This window comes from Eriocheir sinensis, chromosome 12, assembly GCF_024679095.1.
Source record: "Eriocheir sinensis breed Jianghai 21 chromosome 12, ASM2467909v1, whole genome shotgun sequence".
Taxonomy (NCBI): domain Eukaryota; kingdom Metazoa; phylum Arthropoda; class Malacostraca; order Decapoda; family Varunidae; genus Eriocheir; species Eriocheir sinensis.
Window position 1 is genome coordinate 2,476,649 of NC_066520.1, and position 21,625 is coordinate 2,498,273.

At 42.1% G+C, this 21,625-nt stretch overlaps 1 protein-coding gene across 1 annotated transcript in view; it reads right to left on the reverse strand.

The window, feature by feature from the left end:
* LOC126997301 (uncharacterized) overlaps positions 1-21,625 on the reverse strand; it is a 155,551-nt gene that overhangs the window by 65,692 nt on the left and 68,234 nt on the right. Inside the window, exon 4 of the mRNA XM_050858300.1 lies at positions 3,175-3,331. Within this exon, the coding sequence (XP_050714257.1) occupies positions 3,175-3,331 (157 nt within the window). The remainder of the gene's footprint in view (positions 1-3,174; positions 3,332-21,625) is intronic.

Below are 21,625 nucleotides of genomic sequence, written 5' to 3' on the forward strand. Positions count from 1 at the left end.
TTTTTTCTGCTCGGGTACCAGAGTATCGAATCGAGTTAACGAGCAAGGAGCCTGTCAGACAAAGGGCTTACCAGATTCCTATACGACTGGTAGACGCTGTAAAAAGCGAAATCAGTGAAATGGAGGCCGTGGGTATCATAGAGAGATCAAATTCCCCCTACTGCAGCCCCATGGTGGTCGTAAGGAAGAAAGAAGAAGGAATTAGAATTTGCGGTGATTATCGAAAAGTAAACGCTGTGACGCGCGTAGATGCTGAGCCAATGTCTGACCCGCAAGCCATATTTGCTACTCTGGCTGATTCTGTAATTTTGTCTAAGATAGACCTGACGAAAGGGTTTTTCCAGATTCCTCTGAGTGAGGAGAGTTGTAAGGTGACAGCTTTTAGTACACCTGGGGGCTTTATCAGTACAAAGCCTTACCCTTCGGGATGAACAACTCGCAAGCAGCTTTTAACAAAGTCATGCGCGAGGTCATGAGAGGTATCGAAGGAGTGGTGCTTTTCGTGGATGACGTGTTAATTCACTCACCCACATTCAGGCAGCATCTAGAGACCCTCAGGTTAGTGTTGGAGCGGCTCCGGTACTACAAACTGACCATTAAGCCCAGTAAGTGCTTGATTGGGCACGAAAAGGTGCCATTCTTAGGTCATGTCATTGGTGAAGGACAGTATGGGTGCTATATGGATAAAATAGAAAAGGTTAGAAATGCCCCACGTCCTCAGACCAAAACTCAGGTAAAGTCATTCTTGGGCTTAGCTGGATATTACCGGGATTGTATCCCTAATTGCGCTGTCAATGCTGCCCCTCTGCATGAATTGTTGAGATAACATGCACCCAATAAGGTACAATGGACAGGTGCTCAAGAGGAAGCCTTCGCGGCACTTAAAAGCATGTTATGCAAAGAGCCCATTTTGCAGCTGCCTGATTTCAATAAGCAGTTCATTCTGCGTACCGATGCATCACAGGAGGGCATTGGTGCCGTGTTGATGCAAGAGAGTAACAATCAGGTGTTTCCTGTAAGTTACTACAATAGGAAGTTGCGTGCAGCCGAGAGAAATTACTCTACGGTAGAAAAAGAGCTACCTATATGGCGACCAGTTCGTTCTCGAAACTGATCATATGCCCCTAGCCAGTTTGAAAACTTCTAAGGACGCAAATGCACGTCTGATGCGTTGGGCGTTGTATCTCCAGCGGTTTCAGTTCACGGTAAAGTACATAAAGGGGCAAGCCAACGTTGGGGCGGACTTCTTGTCGCGTCTGGTAGCAGAGTAAGATGATCAAAGTGGACAGGTTAGGTGGTTCGGAGACTTTATGTTCGGATCTTGGGACCTCAGATTCAGCTGAATCGAGGAACCAAGTGACGAAAGTGTGCAGATTAGGTGGTTTTCGAGGATGGTTGGCGGTACACCCCACCATCCGGCCATGAGTTTTCGAGCCGATAGGAGCAGTCATAAACCGAAGGTGGTGGAGTCGTAAATGCAACCCTGAAAAAGCTGGGTTGGCCCGAGAGTTTTGCGGCATGCTTAAAAATTTAGTTGCATGGTATGGTGCATGGTGTGATAATGTAGGAAAAAATAGGCAAATAGCCAGGAATTTATACAGTAAGTTACACCATTTTACACCTACCTACATCTACTCCACATCTGTCCCACCTACACTGGGTATACATACATAACACCACTTACATACTGTGAATAATTGTGGCGAAGTTCACCAAGCCCGCTCTAACAGGAAATGGCGCCTCGCTAGGGAGTTTTCCCTCTAGTTTGAATATTAACATAAATGTTGAGGTTTTTCACTCACAGCGAACCGTCATTTACCTGAGTAGAGGTTAACTGACATACACCACAGTATGAGAGGGTGTGTGAAAAGTGTGAGAACGTACTGTCAGGAAAGTGCTAATTCTGTAGGTGCAGGTGTAAGGCATGTTACCAGATCTTTCCAAAACAAACCGTTCTATCCACTCTTAGGGCCATGACTCTACTCTGCATTACTCGACATGTTTTAACACATGACCCTCTCAACAGGAACTATCGGTATTAAAACTGGACGCTACAGAACCCTTCTGAACTTGCTACCATTTTTTAATGAGACAAGAAAAAAATCAGTGTCCTTCAAAGCCTCAGAAACTCGATTTCTTTACTTATCTTCCCGACATCTATCCTCTATTCTTCGATAACAGCTATCCACTTCTTCATGAAACATTCTTGGTCTATCTTTAACTCAAAATCTCAACTGCAAACTTCATATCTCATTTCCTGCAAAATCAGCTTCCTTGAGGTTAGGCGTTTTGGATCGCTTCACCCCCCTCCCCTCCCAAGATGCTATCTATATAAAAAAAGGCCTTGTCAGTAATAGAATATGCATCTCATGTACTGAGGGGACACACACACACACACACACACACACACACACAACACAAGAGAAAAGTCAAAGGTTCCTTGTCTCGTTAACTCCTCTCTTGCTTAGTCTTCTACTTCTTAAATGTCAATGTAATGTTGCATCTCTGTCTTCTAACGAGAGCAGTAACTAACGAAAATTAAAAGCACAATGAAACTGATCTAAGTAAGAGAATGGAAGCCATGTAATGGCCCAAATTGGTACAGGATTCAGAAGGACTTGAGATGTGGAGTACCATTTTCGGCTTGTCACCAGAAAGTCCGCCCCGTGCCTCGAGGGCCTACATTAGATTTTCAGGATGGTTGTTGGGAAAATAACATTCCCCGAGTAGATCAATTTCTCATGTGCTTCAAGAAGTGGCAATCCCCTCTATTTTATATATATATATATATATATATATATATATATATATATATATATATATATATATATATATATATATATATATATATATATATATATATATATATATATATATATATATATATATATATATATATATATATATATATATATATATATATATATATATATATATATATATATATATATATATATATATATATATATATATATATATATATATATATATATATATATATATATATATATATATATATATATATATATATATATATATATATATATATATGCACCATAACACATACAAAAGTTTCAATCATAATTTTTTTTACAGCTAAAGAAGGCTAGATTATATACTCTTGGAAAGTCCACTAAACATTGCTTTGAAGAAGAAAAAAACATTGGTACATACCGACTTGCTTGTAAATACTCATGATGAGAGGCTTCTTGGGAGACACTATGTGGCTTTCCCTTTGTATAAAGAATATTTGTAGTCCATCTCCTCCACGCCATTGTACTACATAGCCTGGAGGCGCCTCTCCCTCTCTCAGATAAGCAAATGAACATTTCTGCAGCCAATAATTATAAAGGTTTAGATCAGAAAAGAAAGCAGTCATTGACACAAAAAATCTCAAAATATGTTAGCATACCAATTGCAGTAGGATCTCACTAATAACGACTTCAAAAATAACTTTTTCGATATTATCAGCAAGCAAGAATTGCAACCATTTTTCTACAATTCGTTTATGTAGATTCTTTCGAATAATGATTTTACTTTGCTGGCAGGAAGTTTCTGGATACATATTAGACAGCGTTTCTTTGCCAGCATCTTAATGCCATGATTGTTAGACTTATACCCTAATTTCAGCCAAGGACGTATATAATTATACATAAAAAAAATATTGACGCTTCCATCCCAGGACTTTCATGTTTTCTCCATTAACTCCCCTCCTGTCACTACTTTATTTTTAGCTGAAGTAATGGGAACCCTTACTGGATTGACACGTAATATAAGTCACTTGAACTCTTAATTAAAGGACGGGTTCCCGTAATCACGGATTAAAGTTGCTGGACTCAAACGGAGGGTGCCCGGTGTGATGTCATGAGACATCCGGCTATCCTAAAACATCCCATCCTGATCTGCGCATGCGCAGAACCCAATGTTTACAAACACAGTGTTGATATCGTCGTTTATCCAGGCAAGATAGCGGCAAGACACCATGGCAGTTTTTATGGGAAAATGGCCAAATGGACCCTATTATTCAGATACTACTAAATGGAGAGTATCCAAGAAACATGACCATCAATGAGAAGAGAAATCTGAGGAAACAGCGGTGGAATCACATGATCAAAGATAGGCTTATTATTTTAGCTATTAAAAGACAGTGCAGTGACTGAAATGGATAAAATTTGTGATGATTTCTTTAGATACATTCGTGTGTTTTGTCATAAAAGACACGACCGTTAGCAGGTCGTAAAGTTCGGCTGGAGTAGTTTAAATATGCTCCCCCACCCTAAATCCTCTACGAGCTAATTTGCGGATGCGGCGGCGGCGGCGGCACCGTCGCCGAGGCCGCCGCCAGAGTAGGCGACGCGCTTTCGTAAGCATTATCCCCTATTTTCAAGAGTAAAATAAAGTCCTTGAATTGGATTTTGAAAGCGTTTCCATGATTGTTGAAGGTTTGTAGAAAAGATATATGAAGAGATAGTGATGTTTCATAAAGTAGATAATGAGATACTGGCACGGTACTAAAACGAATCTTTACCTTATTTTCTTCTCTATATTAAAGCAAATAAAGGCGCAAGTATTTGTATTTTATAATTTTAAACGATTACTTTCATGATGTATTACTACGCGGGTTGTATCGCGCTGACAGCCTGCCCCGTAGGCAGGCCGCAGCTTCCTCGGGCAGTCTTACTCGGGCCGCCATGAGGGTTGGATATATTGACACTCAACTCTTCTTTACTCTCCTCAAATTATCATTGTACTTCACCTCTCGGTAAGTAGACTGTTCCAAAGTTTACCAGTGAAGGGGATGAAAGAATGGAGATGCTGGTTAACTCTTGCATAAGGGATTTGGACAGTATAGGGATGAGCATGAGTAGAAAGTCGTGTGCAGCGGGGCCGCGGGAGGGGGGGAGGTATGCAGTTAGCAAGTTCAGAAGAGCAGTCAGCATGAAAATATCGATAGAAGATAGAAAGAGAAGCAACATGGCGGCGGATGATACGAAGAGCTTAGACTCCACTCTGTCCAGAAAAGGTGTATGAGTGGAACCCCCCCACACGTGAGATGCATACTCCATACGAAGGCGGACAAGGCCCCTATATATGGAAAGCATCCTATAAGAGAGAGAGAGAGAGAGAGAGAGAGAGAGAGAGAGAGAGAGAGAGAGATTGAAAATGAGGGGGAATGACAATGAGAATGAGAGGTAATGAGAATGAGAATGAGCGAATGAGAAAGAGAATGAGAGATAATGAGAATTAGAAAATAAGAATGAGAGATGATAAGATTTAGAAAATAAGAATGAGAGGGAATGAGAATGAGGGAAAAAGAAGGAGATAATGAGAATGAGAGAGAATGAGGGAAACTCATTATGAGAGAGGTAATGAGAATGAGAGAATGTGAGAGAGAAAGAATGAGAAAGGAAGAATGTGAGGGAATGAATGAGAGAGAGAGAGAGAGAGAGAGAGAGAGAGAGAGAGAGAGAGAGAGAGAGAGAGAGAGAGAGAGAGAGAGAGAGAGAGAGAGAGATTTGCAAAGATTTACAAAGACAATCAGACCACACAGACCCCATGGTCCAGACTAGGTGGTCTGTCCTTAAACCTAAGTGATTCTACATTAATCAGATGGCACCAAAACGTTGCATTTCTACTCTGGTTAATATTAAGTTCAATGAAGTGTCGGTCGAGCTTGTTTTTAAAGGAGTCAATCGTGTTACACTGGACCACTGAAGGTGGGAGCTTATTCCATTCTCGCACTACAACGTTGGTGAAGAAAAATTTGGTGCAGTCTGAATTTACTTGTCTACATTTGAGTTTTTTGCCATTGTTCCTCGTTCGCAAAGTGTCATCGATCATAAACAATTTTGTTCTGTCTACATTCGTGAAACCATTAAGTATTTTAAAACATTCGATCAGTTTTCCTCGGAGGCGGCGTTTCCCAAGAGAGAAGGATGGAAACCCTTTCTTCGTAAGATTTGTTGCGCAAGGAAGGGATCATTTTTGCTGCCCGACGCTCAACACCTTCTAATTTAGCAATGTCCTTTGCATGGTGGGTAGACCAAAACTGTACCGCATATTCCAAGTGGGATCTGACTAAACTATTGTAGAGCGGAAGTATTACATCTTTATTCTTGAATAAAAAAGTTTATTTTAATGAAGCCCAACATTCTGTTCGCTTTATTTGCTGCATCGATACATTGATGTGAGAATTTGAGGTTTGACGCGATTTTGACCCCCAGGTCCTTAACGCATTGAACGCTTGTGAGTTTAACGCCGCCCATTTCGTAATCGAACTTCATATTTCTTGTTCCAACTTGAAGGACCTGGCATTTGTCTACGTTAAAGGGCATCTCCCATCTGTCCGACCAAGCTGAAATTTTGTGCAAATCCTCTTGGAGGCTTCGCCTGTCTTCGTCGGTGAGAACCGAGTTACCAATCTTTGTGTCGTCTGCAAATTTACTAATGCGATTATTGAGTCTAACATCCACATCGTTGATGTAAATAATGAAGAGCACTGGGCCAAGAACCGAGCCCTGAGAGACGCCACTAGTGACCGGTGCCCACTCTGAGTTAAATCCGCCAATCACCACTCTTTGTTGTCTGTTGCTCAACCAATTCGCGATCCATTGGTTTACTTGACCGTCAATACCTATTTGCTTTAATTTATAAAGTAATTTATGATGTGGGACTTTATCAAACGCTTTCTGGAAATCAAGATAGACTACGTCCAATGATTTTGTTACGTCATAAACTGAGAAGAGGTCGTTATAAAAGGTCAATAGGTTTGATAGGCAGGATTTTTTGTTACGGAAGCCATGTTGTGAATCCCCAATTAATGAGTGGCTCTTAAGGTAACTCACAATTTTGTCTCTAATTATGCTCTCAAGTAGCTTACCAACAACTGAAGATAGACTAATGGGTCTGTAATTACCTGGTATTTTTTTGTCTCCTTTCTTAAAAATCGTTGTCACGTTAGCCTTTTTCCAATCCGAATGGACGATGCCTTGTCGCAAGGACATATTGAATACGGTTGTGAGGGAGGAGAGTATTTCGCTCTTTGTTTCTTTAAGCAGTATAGGATATACTTTATCGGGTCCGGGACTTTTATTTGTTTTAAGTGATTGGAGAGCTTTAAGGACTTCATCGGTTGTTATTTCAAAATTAGGCAATGCATGCTCGAGATTTGCATTAGTATTGGTGCTGGTGGTAGTGGAAGGAAGACTGTTAGTATTAAACACCGAGGAAAAGTAACTGTTTAAGAGGTTTGCAATGTGTTGGCTGTCGGTCACTAGTGCACCGCCGCTGTTTGTTAAAGGTCCAGTTCCACTTCTGGTCGCCTTTCTGTTGTTTATGTAACTGAAGAAGGATTTCGGATTATTTTTACAGTTGGCTGCAACATTTTCTTCATATCTACGCTTTGCCTGACATACTAATCTTTTTACTCGTCGCCTGGCATCATGATAAAGTCTAATGTTTTCGGGCGTGCTTTGTTCTTTCTTTAACCAGTAAAACAATTTTCTCTCCTTGACTGAGTGTTTAATTTCGCTATTAAACCAAGGTGGACTTTTATTAGTGTTATTTCGCTTCTCGCGCAAGGGGACGAATGTGTTCTGCTAAGTGAGTACATGATTTTTAAAGGTCAGCCTGGCTTTCTCTACATTGCCGTCATCTAATAGTTGTATTTCTGTTAGTTTTTGTCGGATTTCTACGAAGTTAGCTCTTTTGAAATTGGGCACCTTTACTTTATTTTCAGTCACTGATGTTTGAGCTCTAATGTCGACGCGCACTAATTTATGATCACAAGAACCGAGGTGTTCTCCTACCGTAACATTACTGACTAGGTTATCTTGGGTAGTTATAACAAGGTCGAGTATGTTATTTTGTCGAGTTGGTTCAGAAACCATTTGGCTTAGATAATTTTCTTCTAAAAATTCGATCATTCTATGTGACTCGCCTTCTGTACCTGACAGTGTCGCCCAGTCGATATGGGGGAGGTTAAAGTCTCTTAATATCAGTGAGTCGTTGTTATTAAGTGACTGCCTTAAAACGCTGTACATTTCAAGATCGTCATCGATCCCGGGAGGCCTGTAGGTGACAGATATATTTAAATTGACTTTTGCAATGTTTACTCGCACGCACAAATGTTCAACGTTACTGTCTCTTGGTGTTTTGTCAGTGGGTTGCAAATAGCTTTTGACAAAAAGGGCGACGCCACCGCCTCTACGGTTTACACGATCTTTGTTGAAGAGTCTGTAGCCATCTATGTTATATTCGGAACTTAAATCATTATTTGTGGTTTCGATAAATGTTTCGGTTATAGCAATTATGTTAATATTTTCTGTTAGAGCAAGACATCTCAGCTCATCAAACTAGTTTCTTAGGCTACGCACATTGGAACTAAGGATTTTTAAGTTATCTAGAGGCTTGGTAATAGAGGTGGTGGTACTTGCGGGTTCACGGTTACGAGTTTGTTGCGATGCATGGCGTCTATTTACACGGGCGGGGTGGAGGGGCGTGGCTGAGAGTCGTTTTTTGATCGGGTGTCACGTATTGCGTCGTTTAGGAGCCTTCCGAATCTGGCTGCCCCGATGGGGGACAGGTGTATTCCGTCCCTGTGGAAGAGTTCACTTTGTCCGTAGAAATTGTCCTAGGCGTTGAAGAACTCAACGTCAAGCTGTCTGCAAAGAGTCTGTAAGCGGTTGTTGAGTCTGTAGGCCTTGCTGAAGAAGTCGCTCTCCGCCCACGTCCGTGGTAGAACTTAAATCATAATGTTAAGGGATTTAGACTTATACTGCTGGATGAGCCTACGGTACTTGTCCAGTATTTCCTCAGACCGGGTCGTGGTGATGTCGTTCGTACCTGTGTGAATAATAAACAGTGAATCATTAGTAGCCTGGGGAGAGATCTCCTCAAGAGCAGCAGTTACATCGTCGATCCCAGCACCAGGATAGCAATAGTTCCGTCTTCGACAAGGAACTCTGCCGCAGAACTCAACGACCTGCTGGCGAATCATGGAGTCACCCACCAGGAAGGTGCTCTCCTGCTCATCATCCTCCTCCAGAATGGCAAACCTGTTGAAGCAATGAACAGGATAAATTGCTTGTCTGGCTGGTTTGGCTCCTCCATTCACGACGGTGAAGCCATCATGGGCAGTGCCACTAGCACCATCACGCTGCGTGGTGTTGTCCGCTGGTGTCGACGGTACCGCTGAGAGAGAGAGAGAGAGAGAGAGAGAGAGAGAGAGAGAGAGAGAGAGAGAGAGAGAGAGAGAGAGAGAGAGAGAGATTGAAAATGAGGGGTAATGATAATGAGAATGAGAGGGGTATTAAAAATGATAATGAGAGTGAATGAGAATGAAAGAGAATGAGAATGTGAATGAGAAAAAGAGAAATAATGAGAATTAGAGAATAAGAATGAGAGAGAATGAGAAAGAGTGAATAAGAATGAGAGAATGAGAATTAACGTTGTCAGGCAAATAAGTGCCCGTGGGTTGAATCGACTCGGTAACTTGCCCAGGTTTACACTCTTATTTTACATGTTTTGCAAAATAACTGTGTTCATTGAACTTCTGATAGTACCCAAAGACCTCTACATTCCAGTAATGTGACCTGTGTGTGTGTAAAAGCCATGGGAGAGAAATTACAGATGATTTCCTTGAAATTTCCACCAAAGAATCATTCACATTCTTTTGTGTCGCTCTTTTTTCAAGCTCAGTTTTCTTGACTCCTATATAATGTTTCACCACAAATATAATTTTGTCTTACCGATGAAACGTTATGCTGGCATCCCCGCCTCTGTGGGCGCAACCAAATGCAGAGCAAGCCGGCATGAAGGCAAAATGTTGAGGTGTGTGGGTGTCGCGCGTCCGGCCACCCGGGCAATGTTATGGGCTAAATCTATATATACCAAGTCAAGTCATACGCAGGTTTGTGGGAGGAGACACGGCAGAGGCGTGGTTTATGCTTGACACTGCTTGGAGCCAAATTAGAGAATGTAGAAACAGGAATTTAGAGAAAACGAAGAAAGGCGGACTAATTTTAATCAATCACTTCAATATGCCCTCCCTTACACCCCACACCGCCGTTTGTAGACATTGGAATTACAGTCACGCATGAGCACAATAAAAAGGCATATTTTTTTCGTCAGTGGTTTGCCTGAACACGCTGTGAAAGAAGGCAAGCAGTCCAAAGTGCACACACGGCCGCAACTTTAGTCACCCCTGAACTGGCGGGTATTTTTTTTTTTTAGCTTCAAGTGACGTCATCCCGCTGCTCCGCCCCCAAACCGCCCCCTGCGCGTACCAGTCGCAGTTTTGAAGGAGAGTGACTTGACTTGGTATATATATATATATATATATATATATATATATATATATATATATATATATATATATATATATATATATATATATATATATATATATATATATACACTCAAGGATTATATACTATAAGGATAGCTCACTGAAACGTCATCGATGACGTCATGACTGCGGTATGTCATCTGGTTCACTCTCACCCTGCTCTCACGGTATAAAATGTACTAGAAAACCCTTATTTATTCTTATTCATGGTCAGATTTTGCGCTTTCTTGATTCCTGAGGATAAGTAATTAAATTAGGCAGCTGTTGTGTTGGCTAATAGTATACAATAATATAAATAATGTGAGAAACATGGTAAACAAGCTGCAGAAATAATGCTTTGTTTACCATCGATGCTTACGTTTTCTTAACTTTTATTAACATTAGTTTTCTACAACTTAATTTGCAGGGGTAACTAATCCTGTCATATATAAAGTTTTTTTTTTTATACATACATATATATTATATAATACTATTTACGCAAATTTTTAACTAAATGAATTTACCTTCACCAAACGTTCACTATAGAGCTTTATTGGCTTTTCTTTAATGTTATCACTTTTTTGACTAGACTAGACTAGACATATCGAAAGCCTTCGATAGAGTCTGGCACAAGTCTTTGCTTTCTAAACTGCCCTCTTTCGGATTCTATCCCTCTCTCTGTTCCTTTATCTCCAGTTTCCTTTCCGGCCGTTCTATCTCTGCGGTGGTAGACGGGCACTGTTCCTCACCTAAACCTATCAACAGTGGTGTTCCACGGGGCTCTGTCCTATCACCCACTCTCTTCCTGTTATTCATCAATAATCTTCTTTCCACAACAAACTGTCCTGTCCACTCTTACGCCGACGACTCCACTCTGCATTATTCAACTTCTTTCAATAGAAAACCATCACAACAGGAAGTGCACGACTCCAGACCGGAGGCTGCAGAACGCTTAACCTCAGACCTTGCTATCACTTCCGATTGGGGCAGCAGGAACATTGTGTTCTTCAGTGCTTCAAAAATTCAATTTCTCCACCTTTCAGCTCGACACAATCTTCCATTCTTCGACAACACTCAGCTGCCACCATCTTCAACACTAAACATCCTCGGTCTATCCTTAACTCAAAATCTCAACTGGAAACTTCACATCTCCTCTCTCGCTAAATCAGCTTCCTCGAGGTTGGGTGTTTTGTACCGTCTCCGACAGTTCTTCTCCCCCGCGCAGTTGCTATCCATATACAGGGGCCTTGTCCGCCCTCGTATGGAGTATGCATCTCACGTGTGGGGGGGCTCCACTCACACAGCTCTTCTAGACAGAGTGGAGTCTAAGGCTCTTCGTCTCATCAGCTCTCCTCCTCCTACTTATAGTCTTCTACCTCTTAAATTCCGTCGCGATGTTGCCTCTCTTTCTATCTTCTATCGATATTTCCACGCTGACTGCTCTTCTGAACTTCCTAACTGCATGCCTCCCCCCCTCCCGCGGACCCGCTGCACACGGCTTTCTACTCATGGTCATCCCTATACTGTCCATACCCCTTATGCAAGAGTTAACCAGCATCTTCACTCTTTCATCCCTCACGCTGGTAAACTCTGGAACAATCTTCCTTCATCTGTATTTCCTCCTGCCTACGACTTGAACTCTTTCAAGAGAAGGGTATCAGGACACCTCTCCTCCCGAAATTGATCTCTCTTTCGGCCACCTCTTTTGATTCTTTTTTAGGAGTAGCGAGTAGCGGGCTTTTTTTTATTATTGTTTCCTTTTTTTGTGCCCTTGAGCTGTCTCCTCTGTTATATAATAAATAAAAAATAAACGCGCAGACTTCACCTTCACTTTATCTTTTCGTTTGCAGGCCAAAATCCACTTCTTCAAGGTGTGTTTGTCTCTAGGAAACGTAATGAACTTAACACCTTGACGACTTTCCGCAGTTGAGCCACTGTAACACCCACATACAGCACAAATCACCATTTTCACTGAGCACACTACGGTGAGAACATAGAGAAGTGAACCAGTTTGCCGCCCAGCACCATTTTTTTACATGTGTGACGTCATCCGCGGTGCATTGTGGGTAAAATGAAAGCTTAGTGAGCCATCCTTATAGTATAATCCTTGTATAGACTTAGGTTATGGGTGGACTTGAGGGAGGGGGCGAAGCAAAGCCCAGGCCAAGACTGCTTCACTTCGGTGACGTCATGCCCTCTCCTTCCATTCTTCTCCCAAGGTCGGGACCCTCTCTATCAAGGAACTCTACATGACACCACACCGTAATTACAGTTTGGAGGCTCCGCGCTCATATTTTAAATGTTTGATGCGTTGCTATCCTAGTATAGCCACCTGCATTAAATACATAACACAAACGTCCTCTAGCATTCATGCTATCCACTTCCTCCAGCTTTCGGACGATATGGAGTCGTGCCGAGTCTGCCACGCAGTCCATCTGCAAAGGGCGAGGTTCTCAAAGTTTTTACTACGTTGTAAGTCACACCTAAAACATTGTAAGGCCTGCCAGATGATTCTCAAAGCGCTACAAGGATCCTTCAGAACTACAGGGTTTTTCGGAGTGCTGAGTTCTTTGGAACTGGTCCTAGGCTTGTTGTTGCAACACTCAGGTTTCATATCAGGTCAAAAAGAATCTCGAGATGCAACAATATTGTGTTCCATCTCGAGAGGCTGAAGAAGGCATTTGACTCAGTGCATCGCGAGTCACTCTGGAATCTCCTGCGACTCCGTGGGATTCCTGCAAGGGCTATTGGTTTGCTGACTGGCCTGTATTCTGGAACTGAGAGTGCTGTGAAGTGTGTGTGTGTGTGTGTGTGTGTGTGTGTGTGTGTGTGTGTGTGTGTGTGTGTGTGTGTGTAAGGGGGGGGGGTGCACCTTCTTTCCCGTGAATACGGAAAAATGGCAGGGCTGTGTCCTTGCCCCATCGCTTTTCAACACTTGTATGGACTGGGTACTAGACAGTTGTGGACCAGAGTCACTGGCGAGCATCTATTGACGATACCAGGGTCACTGACTTTGTTTTTGCAGATTATCCAATAATCCTGGCGGAGTCACTGGAGGCACTGCACGAGGAGGTAAAGCCCCTGGGATTTCAGATCTTCTGGGCCAAGACCAAGATACAGGTGTTTTGAGACTTGCTAGATGACACAGTACACTATCCATGTGGAGTCATGAGGAGGCAAAGCCCCTGGGATTTCAGATCTTCTGGGCCAAGACCAAGATACAGGTGTTTGGAGACTTGCTAGATGACACAGTACATTATCCATGTGGGTGGCGAGGACATTTGAGATCTCGGAAACTTTCATTTACCTTGGCAGCGTAGTTCAGAACAACGGTGGGTCTCACCAGGAAGTCTTATGACGGACTGGCCTGGCCCACGGTGTTATGGACTCGCTCAGGACGAGTATACGGCGCTGTCGATATCTGTGCAGAAGGACAAAGATCTTCATGTCTCTTGTGCTCCCTGTCTTACTCTATGGTTGTGAGACATGGACACTAAATAGGGATTTGGATAGGCGATTGATGCCTTTTGTAATATGTGTCTACGCAGAATCATGGGACATCGCTGGAATGACTTTGAGTCAAACCGGCGACTACTCCGTGAGACTGATTCGAGGCCTATTACCTGCATAGTTCGATAACGCCAACTCCGGCAATACGAGCACGTTACTCTGAAGCCGATCCTGCTCATCGGATCGTCTCTGTAAGAGACAAACCTGTGTGGAGGAGGCCAAAGGAACACCCACAGAATTTGTGGCTTGAACAAGTCGATAGATCTTGCCAGAAGGTGCTCATGATGGGAAGGGGGTCTGCATGGAGAGTTGCCCGGAGGAACCCCCGAACTTGGGGCCGTAGGGTGGGTGAGGCGACACGCCCTCCGGCGTATGCCCCCATTGATTGATTGATACAAGGTCGTAACCACACTCATAAGTTACATGTGGAACGGGAGCTCTTGTGATTTTCGATGTTTCAGGTTCACATGATATAAAGAATAATTAGTGTTTACAACCTTTAATTTCTCCATTTTACCCCGGTTAGTTTCACTGAGATTTTTTTTAGTCTGTAAAGTTTGTTTTTGCAAAGCTTTTCTTGCTCTCCTTGTGAGTTTCCTGTTCTTTCATAACTCTTCCCTTCTCTTTTTCCAATATCATATGGTCGCGCTTTCCCGAATGACATGTATGTTTTATTTTATTATTTAAGTATATCACTTTTTGTGATTACCAGATTCAGTCTTGATGATTCACTTCCTCGTCTGTATTTTGTTATATCCATCAGTCATTACAACAGCACGTTTTTTGAGTGTCATCCTAAGTAACCTGTCTCCCCTCACTCGAACTTTACATCGCTACAATTAAAATCTCATTATTATTATTATTATTATTATTATTATTATTATTATTATTATTATGCTGTTTCATATTATCACGTCCAATAATTAGTCTTGTGGGAAGGGGGTACATAAAACTATATTATGGGGAGCATGACCCCTGGGGCGCATTTCTTCACTCACTCGCCCCCTATACTCCCGATGGTCCTCCCGAGTATACCCCCATGCAGCTGCCCTCTCCCAGGATCAAAGGACAGTGGGTCAACCGTCGCGCAGAAAATGACGTCATCATGTGGAGCGAGGAGAGATGAAATGGAAAACGAAAGTATTCACGTCGAACGGTAACGCAAATAAAATCGAAAGTATTTACGTCGAGCGGTAACTCAAATAGAATCTAAAAAGGCTTTCATTGTCTTTGTCTTTGATTGACAAATATCGTATCTTCTATAGGTTTCTGTAGTGAATTTAACACACAAAGAAATTACGTAAACACATCTTTAGGTAATGTATCTTACTTATACACACTATAATTCACTTGACTGTCTATATATGCATATTAAAGACACAGTATATAAATACAAAACATGCTAAATACCTTTTTGGCCACAATGGGAGAGCCTAAACATTAAATCTAAGAATAATGAGTGCACGTCCCTTTGTTACGGCTCAGAGTAGTAAGCGTGGGATTGCCTTTGTAACGGCTCACATCTTGCTGTGTAATAATAATACGTACATTCAAATCCTCTCTAACGAGCATGATGCTACTCGATCCTCTTACAATAGGATTCAATAGTTTATCCTGTATACATAAATAAAATAAGACATTATAGACATTATAGACATTATAGAAAATAGGTACACTTGCCTATATCTACTTAAGGGGGTATGGGACACCTGAGGTCATCTAATAAACTATCGAGTATTGCGATGAAACTAAGTAGGCAACTATGTTGCCCACATTTTGTACGAGCCAGAACAATGTATGTATACTTATATGTATACACATACGTATACATGTGCGTATACGTGTAGCGACACTTAAAATTACACAGCACCATCAATACATAGCAAATCACTTTCATTTTTTGGCTGTGAATAGTCTTTAGGTATGCCTAGAGCCCTATGGAAAATATTCTGAAAGTTTCCCATATAGAAAGGCATAATGGTATTTCTTTTAGTGTGTTCGTCGAACATCGCGTAAAATCGTGTTTTTTTTTGTCACTTTTTCCTCTTAATACTCCTATCTCCTCTACCCTATCAACAATATCTAATCATAGGTCCCTAGCTAATTGTACAATCAACATTCCCTGCACTTTTCACGTAAATCTGATTGATTTTAGATTTTCTGCGATAAAAAAAAAGAGAAAATTTAACCTTTAACTCAGTCCATTTAAACCCGCGTCAGACATTTAAAATTTGCGCTACGAGGAAAACATTGCTCGTGGATTATTCCTAGATGGTATAAGAATGTTTTTAACCCAGTTTTGCAAAATGCTATATTTTTACCCCCCCCCCCCCCAAAAGTGTCGCGTACCCCCTTAATTACTTACATTCCTTAAAAAATACAAACTTAAGAAAATAAGGAATCTGCAAGAAGCCAGTTGACCTACACGTGGTAGTTCCTCTAAAACTATAAACTCTAAAATCTATCTCCATCCATAAATATACTGAGTGGTCCGACCCTTCGTATATTTTCCGCATGTGGCCCTCTGTGAAAAAAAGTTTGGACACCCCTGGCCTAGACAGACTAAGGTGCTTTCTTTAGAGCCTTAAATAGCCTACTTACAGACTTGCAGCCAGATACTGAGCAACTGCAAGTCATTGTGATTTGACAAGAACAAGCAACCCATACACCACCACTTCCGGCTGGCTACTGAGGCGTAAACCATAGCTGAACCCACCAACCTTCCGCCTGATGACGTCATGCGCCAGTTGATTCAAAATTTGACGCGCTCTCCGGTAGTTCCTGTGTCCTTTGATCCTACCCTATCCATCTCAAGTCATTCCCGGCGGGATCGATCGACTTGCCCCAACCATGATTTACGTGGGTGTCCCCTTTCTCTCTTCCACTCAGGGTTGTCTCGTACAGAAACAACAGTATGAGCAGGATCGACGTCCGGGAGGGGTAGATATAACCTCCGTTTCAATCGTTTCTCCGCTATTATCTGATATCTCCGAACTTTTTACCTTAACCACTTTTATTTTAGATTTAAGCATTATCATGACACCTCTACCTTTCATATCTTTCTCCGTAAAGTATACTTTTCTCAGTTTTAAACAGGTCCTCAGCTAATTTCGTTTCTGCAAGGAACATCATTTCCGGTTATGTTTCTCTGAGGTTGTCTTATAATTGCATTTATTGATATTATCCCATCTATATTAGGAAACATAATCTCCATGTTATCTATTTATTCTCTGCTCCTCTCCACTTCTCTTTCCTTTCATTTTAGCTTCTGTTCCGAGTATACCGATGCATTATTCTGTCGTCCATCTTTCCAAAAATGTCCTTTTATTTTTGCTTTACTTCCTTCCTTAATTCTTTCATCTTATGTCTCTCTTCTTCATTAATTCTCTTTATTATATATATTCGTCAGTACTCCTCTGTTTCCTTTAATATTGACGTTTTTTCTACTACTTTTTTCTGTTGAAGTAAATGTGTGTGTGTGTGTGTGTGTGTGTGTGTGTGTGTGAGAGAGAGAGAGAGAGAGAGAGAGAGAGAGAGAGAGAGAGAGAGATTATTTTCAGGAGTAGGCTATCAATATTCTCTTATGTAGCGACATAATTTACTGTTTACTTATTTATTGCTGTTTATATATTGTAAAACACATTTTAACATTCGATGTTGGAGGATATCAAACTCAACAAATAATATAACAGTAGGCTATCTCGCTGAATAAACTAAATATTGGTCGCCCATTCCTGAAAAAAATAGTTAAGGCGTATTTGTAGAGTAGAAAACAGCATATATTTACCTCTCATACACCACACAGCTGTGGGCAGAGTGGTGATGTTATAATAAACTAATAGGGTGACTAAGGAGGATAGCAATCACTGCCTTGGTTATGCTCTGAGGAGAGCCACCCACCGCCACGAAAGAGCGAGCGAGCATGTGCCCGTGTTCGTGAGCGTCTTTTTGAGACAGCTAAATGAGCGTTTTTTTTTCCCACTGAGGATTTCTTTCCTACTGCTACACCGCTAGCATGACAGTTCAAGCCTCGCTGCGAGATGGTGCCTGTCCCTCAACGAGTCAACTGCCTCAACATGACGCCTTGATGTAGTATCACTGACCCCGAGTTCCACTCTCAATGACCTACGGGAGCGCTTTACGGTACCAATGCCGAGACGTTTTGTGCCGATACCAGTACCAATATGCTGGTACTGCTAGCACCGGTACTAGTACCAATAGTACCTGTCCAGCACTAGTGTGTGCACGTGAATGCCTCCGACTCGGCTCGTTGGTCAAAGCAAGAGCGCCAAAAAAAATCCTTCATTTCCCACCTTGCTGATGCTGATCCATTACATCACACAAAAGCACAGACTTACATACTAGACTGATCGTCCCCCATTTCCCTGCATTGAGCTGAGTGATGCCCGCAGCCCGCCGCGGCGGCCGTGAGTGTGCCCAGTTCATCCAAAATCGACAACTTCACACGCCTCGCTCCCATCCGGTTTCCTGACCCCACCATTCATTATTTAGAAAAACTGAGACCAGAATCATCTTCCTGAGAAAATTTTGCATCACTTTTGAAGCACAGATCCTTAATCTGAATGCTGTTCTTATTCTGATGGTGTAGAGTACATTCTGAGGTAATATTATACAGAGGGTCAAAATTGCCTCCGAACATAGCTGTGCCGTGACGATGTTCATTCGCCTCCGCATTTGTTTTCTCAGACTCGCCGCTCTTGCAGACAGTAGTCAGGACCAAGATCTAAAGAAAGGGAGATCAACCCATACGCAGCTTAGGTGACGTCAGGCGGTCTGTGGGAGGAGCCTCCTCTCTCTCTCTCTCTCTCTCTCTCTCTCTCTCTCTCTCTCTCTCTCTCTCTCTCTCTCTCTCTCTCCCTTCACGGGTATAAAAGAAGATAAGCTAGCTGGCAACCCCATTAGTCCTTCTCTCCCGCTCGCTCCGGTAAATTCTCTCTCTCTCTCTCTCTCTCTCTCTCTCTCTCTCTCTCTCTCTCTCTCTCTCTCCACGGGAATAAAAGAAGATAAGCTAGCTGGCAACCCCATTAGTCCCTCTCTCCCGCTCGCTCCGGTAAATTCTCTCTCTCTCTCTCTCTCTCTCTCTCTCTCTCTCTTAACGGTTTTACCAACGTGGATCCGACCAAGCTGTTTGTGATGGATGACTCGACGCGAACGAGAAATAATGGCGCCACTATGTAGACAAGTTCATTCAGATTGCACAAAATTCTTCTTCTCTAATGCTGTCGTTCGAGATTGGAACTGATTACCACCATCAGTGGTGCAGTGTAACTCGATTGTATCGTTTAAGAATAATTTTGACCGCTATCTCCTCCATCTAAATGTTCACTACCAAAGGTTTCAGGGGCCGTGCTCCCCTGTTTTTCGCAAATAAAACTTTAACAAAGCGTCGGACAAGGATGTTATTTTGGCAGCGGATGTTTGAGGCCCCAACCTAATGGTCAAAAATATGATTTGGTGTCACATGTGGATAATGAAGCACTTATAAGAGTAAATTTAGGGTAAACTTGGCTAAAAGTTAAAGGCACCGTGAGGGAGGCTAGCCCCGCCAACGACAAAGGTGTTGTTGGGTAGTTGGGTGGGGATGATTGTGTGAGGAAGGAAAGGTTGGGTATGGGGGAGGTTGGTGAACCAACAAGGGATGAAACCAGAAACTACTGCTCGCTTACATATATGCAGCATGTACTACCAATAGTCACATTTTCCATGTAGAGGATAAGTAATTTCCTTCGAGTAAAACTGTTTCTCCCCAACTGATAGTCCATATAAGGAACATCCATATTTACAGTAGATTAAATATTGCTACGGTGTATGTGTGTGTGTGTGTGTGTGTGTGTGTGTGTGTGTGTGTGTGTGTGTGTGTGTGTGTGTGTGTGTGTGTGTGTGTGTGAAGCAGTAAGACATAATTGCTGGTTGGATGGATGATTACTCATACGTCAGAGCTAAACGTCACATCGACGTCACGAGAAGATGAGCGGGACGGGGCTAGCCTTGCTCACAGTGCCTTTAACTTTTAGCCATGTTTACTTTAAATTTACTCCTATATGTGCTTCATTATCCACATGTGACACCAAATCATAATTTTGCCCGTTAGGTTGGGGTCTCAAACATCCACTGCCAAAATAACATCCTTGTCCGACGCTTTGTTAAGGTTTTATTTGCGAAAAACAGGGGAACACGGCCCCTGAAACCGTTAGTAGGTCAGTTTCAACGCTATGGTGGTCGCATAACAACTGCCACTTAGGTTTAGGACGGACCACCTAGTTTGGTCCTTAGGGCCTGTGTGGTCTTGTTATCTATGTAAATCTATGTAATTCTCTCTCTCTCTCTCTCTCTCTCTCTCTCTCTCTCTGTATGTTAACACTGAGATCCATGTGGCCATTATATGATTAAATAATTTGTGTCAGGAACGGAGATTATCTTCTTTTGACCTGTAACACTTTGCATCGCCTCTTAGGTCCTCCTCAACACTTCTATAGTTCACACCATGCATTTAGTTACTTCACAGTGCACACTTATACACTTCACCCTGAACCTAGGTGTTTTTTGTTCTTTTCTTCTCCTGACTTTGCTTTTCTATGCCCTTTTGTTAGTTTCCAGGTTGTAGCAGCCCCTTCACTCGCAGTTGCCACATTGTAGGTGACTGAGTTGCCAAGTATCGGAATGGAGGATCGGCTTGTTGAATATAGTAATTCTAACGACAGCGTTATGAATGTCAAAAAGAAATATTTAGAAACTGTGACAAATCAAACTAATAGAAGTACCCAGTTTTGACCTGTAACATTTTGTATCGCTTCTTAGATCCTCCTCAACACTTCTATACTTCACACCATGCACTTAGTTACTTCACGGTGCACACTTATACACTTCACCCTGAACCTAGATGTCCCACAGGGCTCTCTCCCATCACCCACTCTCTTCCTGTTATTTATCACTGATCTTCTAGGTGTTTTTTATGTTCTTTACTTCCCCTGACTTTGATTTTCTATGCCCTTTTGTTAGTTTCCAGAGGGTTGTAGTAGCCCTTTCACTCGTAGTTGCCACATAGCAGGTGACTGAGTTTCCAAGTATCGGGATGGAGGATCGGCTTGTTGAATATAGTAATTCTAACAACAGCGTTATGAATGTAAAAAAAAAAATATTTAGAAACTGTGACAAATCAAACTAATAGGAGTACCCAGTTACGACTGTCAATGTATTTATATATTTTTGGTGTGAATATTTCTCACTCTCCTTATACTATATACCCTTCGTGTCGCGGTGTGAATATGACTGGAGGGGTTGCCTGTTCGGTCAGCGTTTTTTTTTATACCCTGTGCTACGTCACGCGGTCTCGGGGAGGAGCCTCGGGAGGATGCGCGAAATGGGACGAGTTTTGAGCCGACCATGGGTTGACCTCCCTCTCTTTAGATCTTGGTCAGAACGTACAGCAATACGATTAAATAGAAGGCTATTGAAGGGACGCGTGGATCGACATTCCGCCGTCACGCCACAGCTTATGTTCGGAGGCAACTTTGACCGTTTGTATATTTTTACCTCGGGACGCATTCCCATACCATCAGAAACAGAATAGGATGTAGTTCTAGGATTTGTGCTTTGAAAAAGTGATGCGACGAAAAATAGCTGAGTACTAAGGAGTTGAAGGGAAATAAGTGCAAGAAAATGTTTATGCGCTACTTTCTTTAACTCTGATTTTCGTATATTTGTTTTTGCATTATTGTTAGAAATATATGCTAGCGTGGTAAAGAATTTTTTCAGGAAGACGATGAC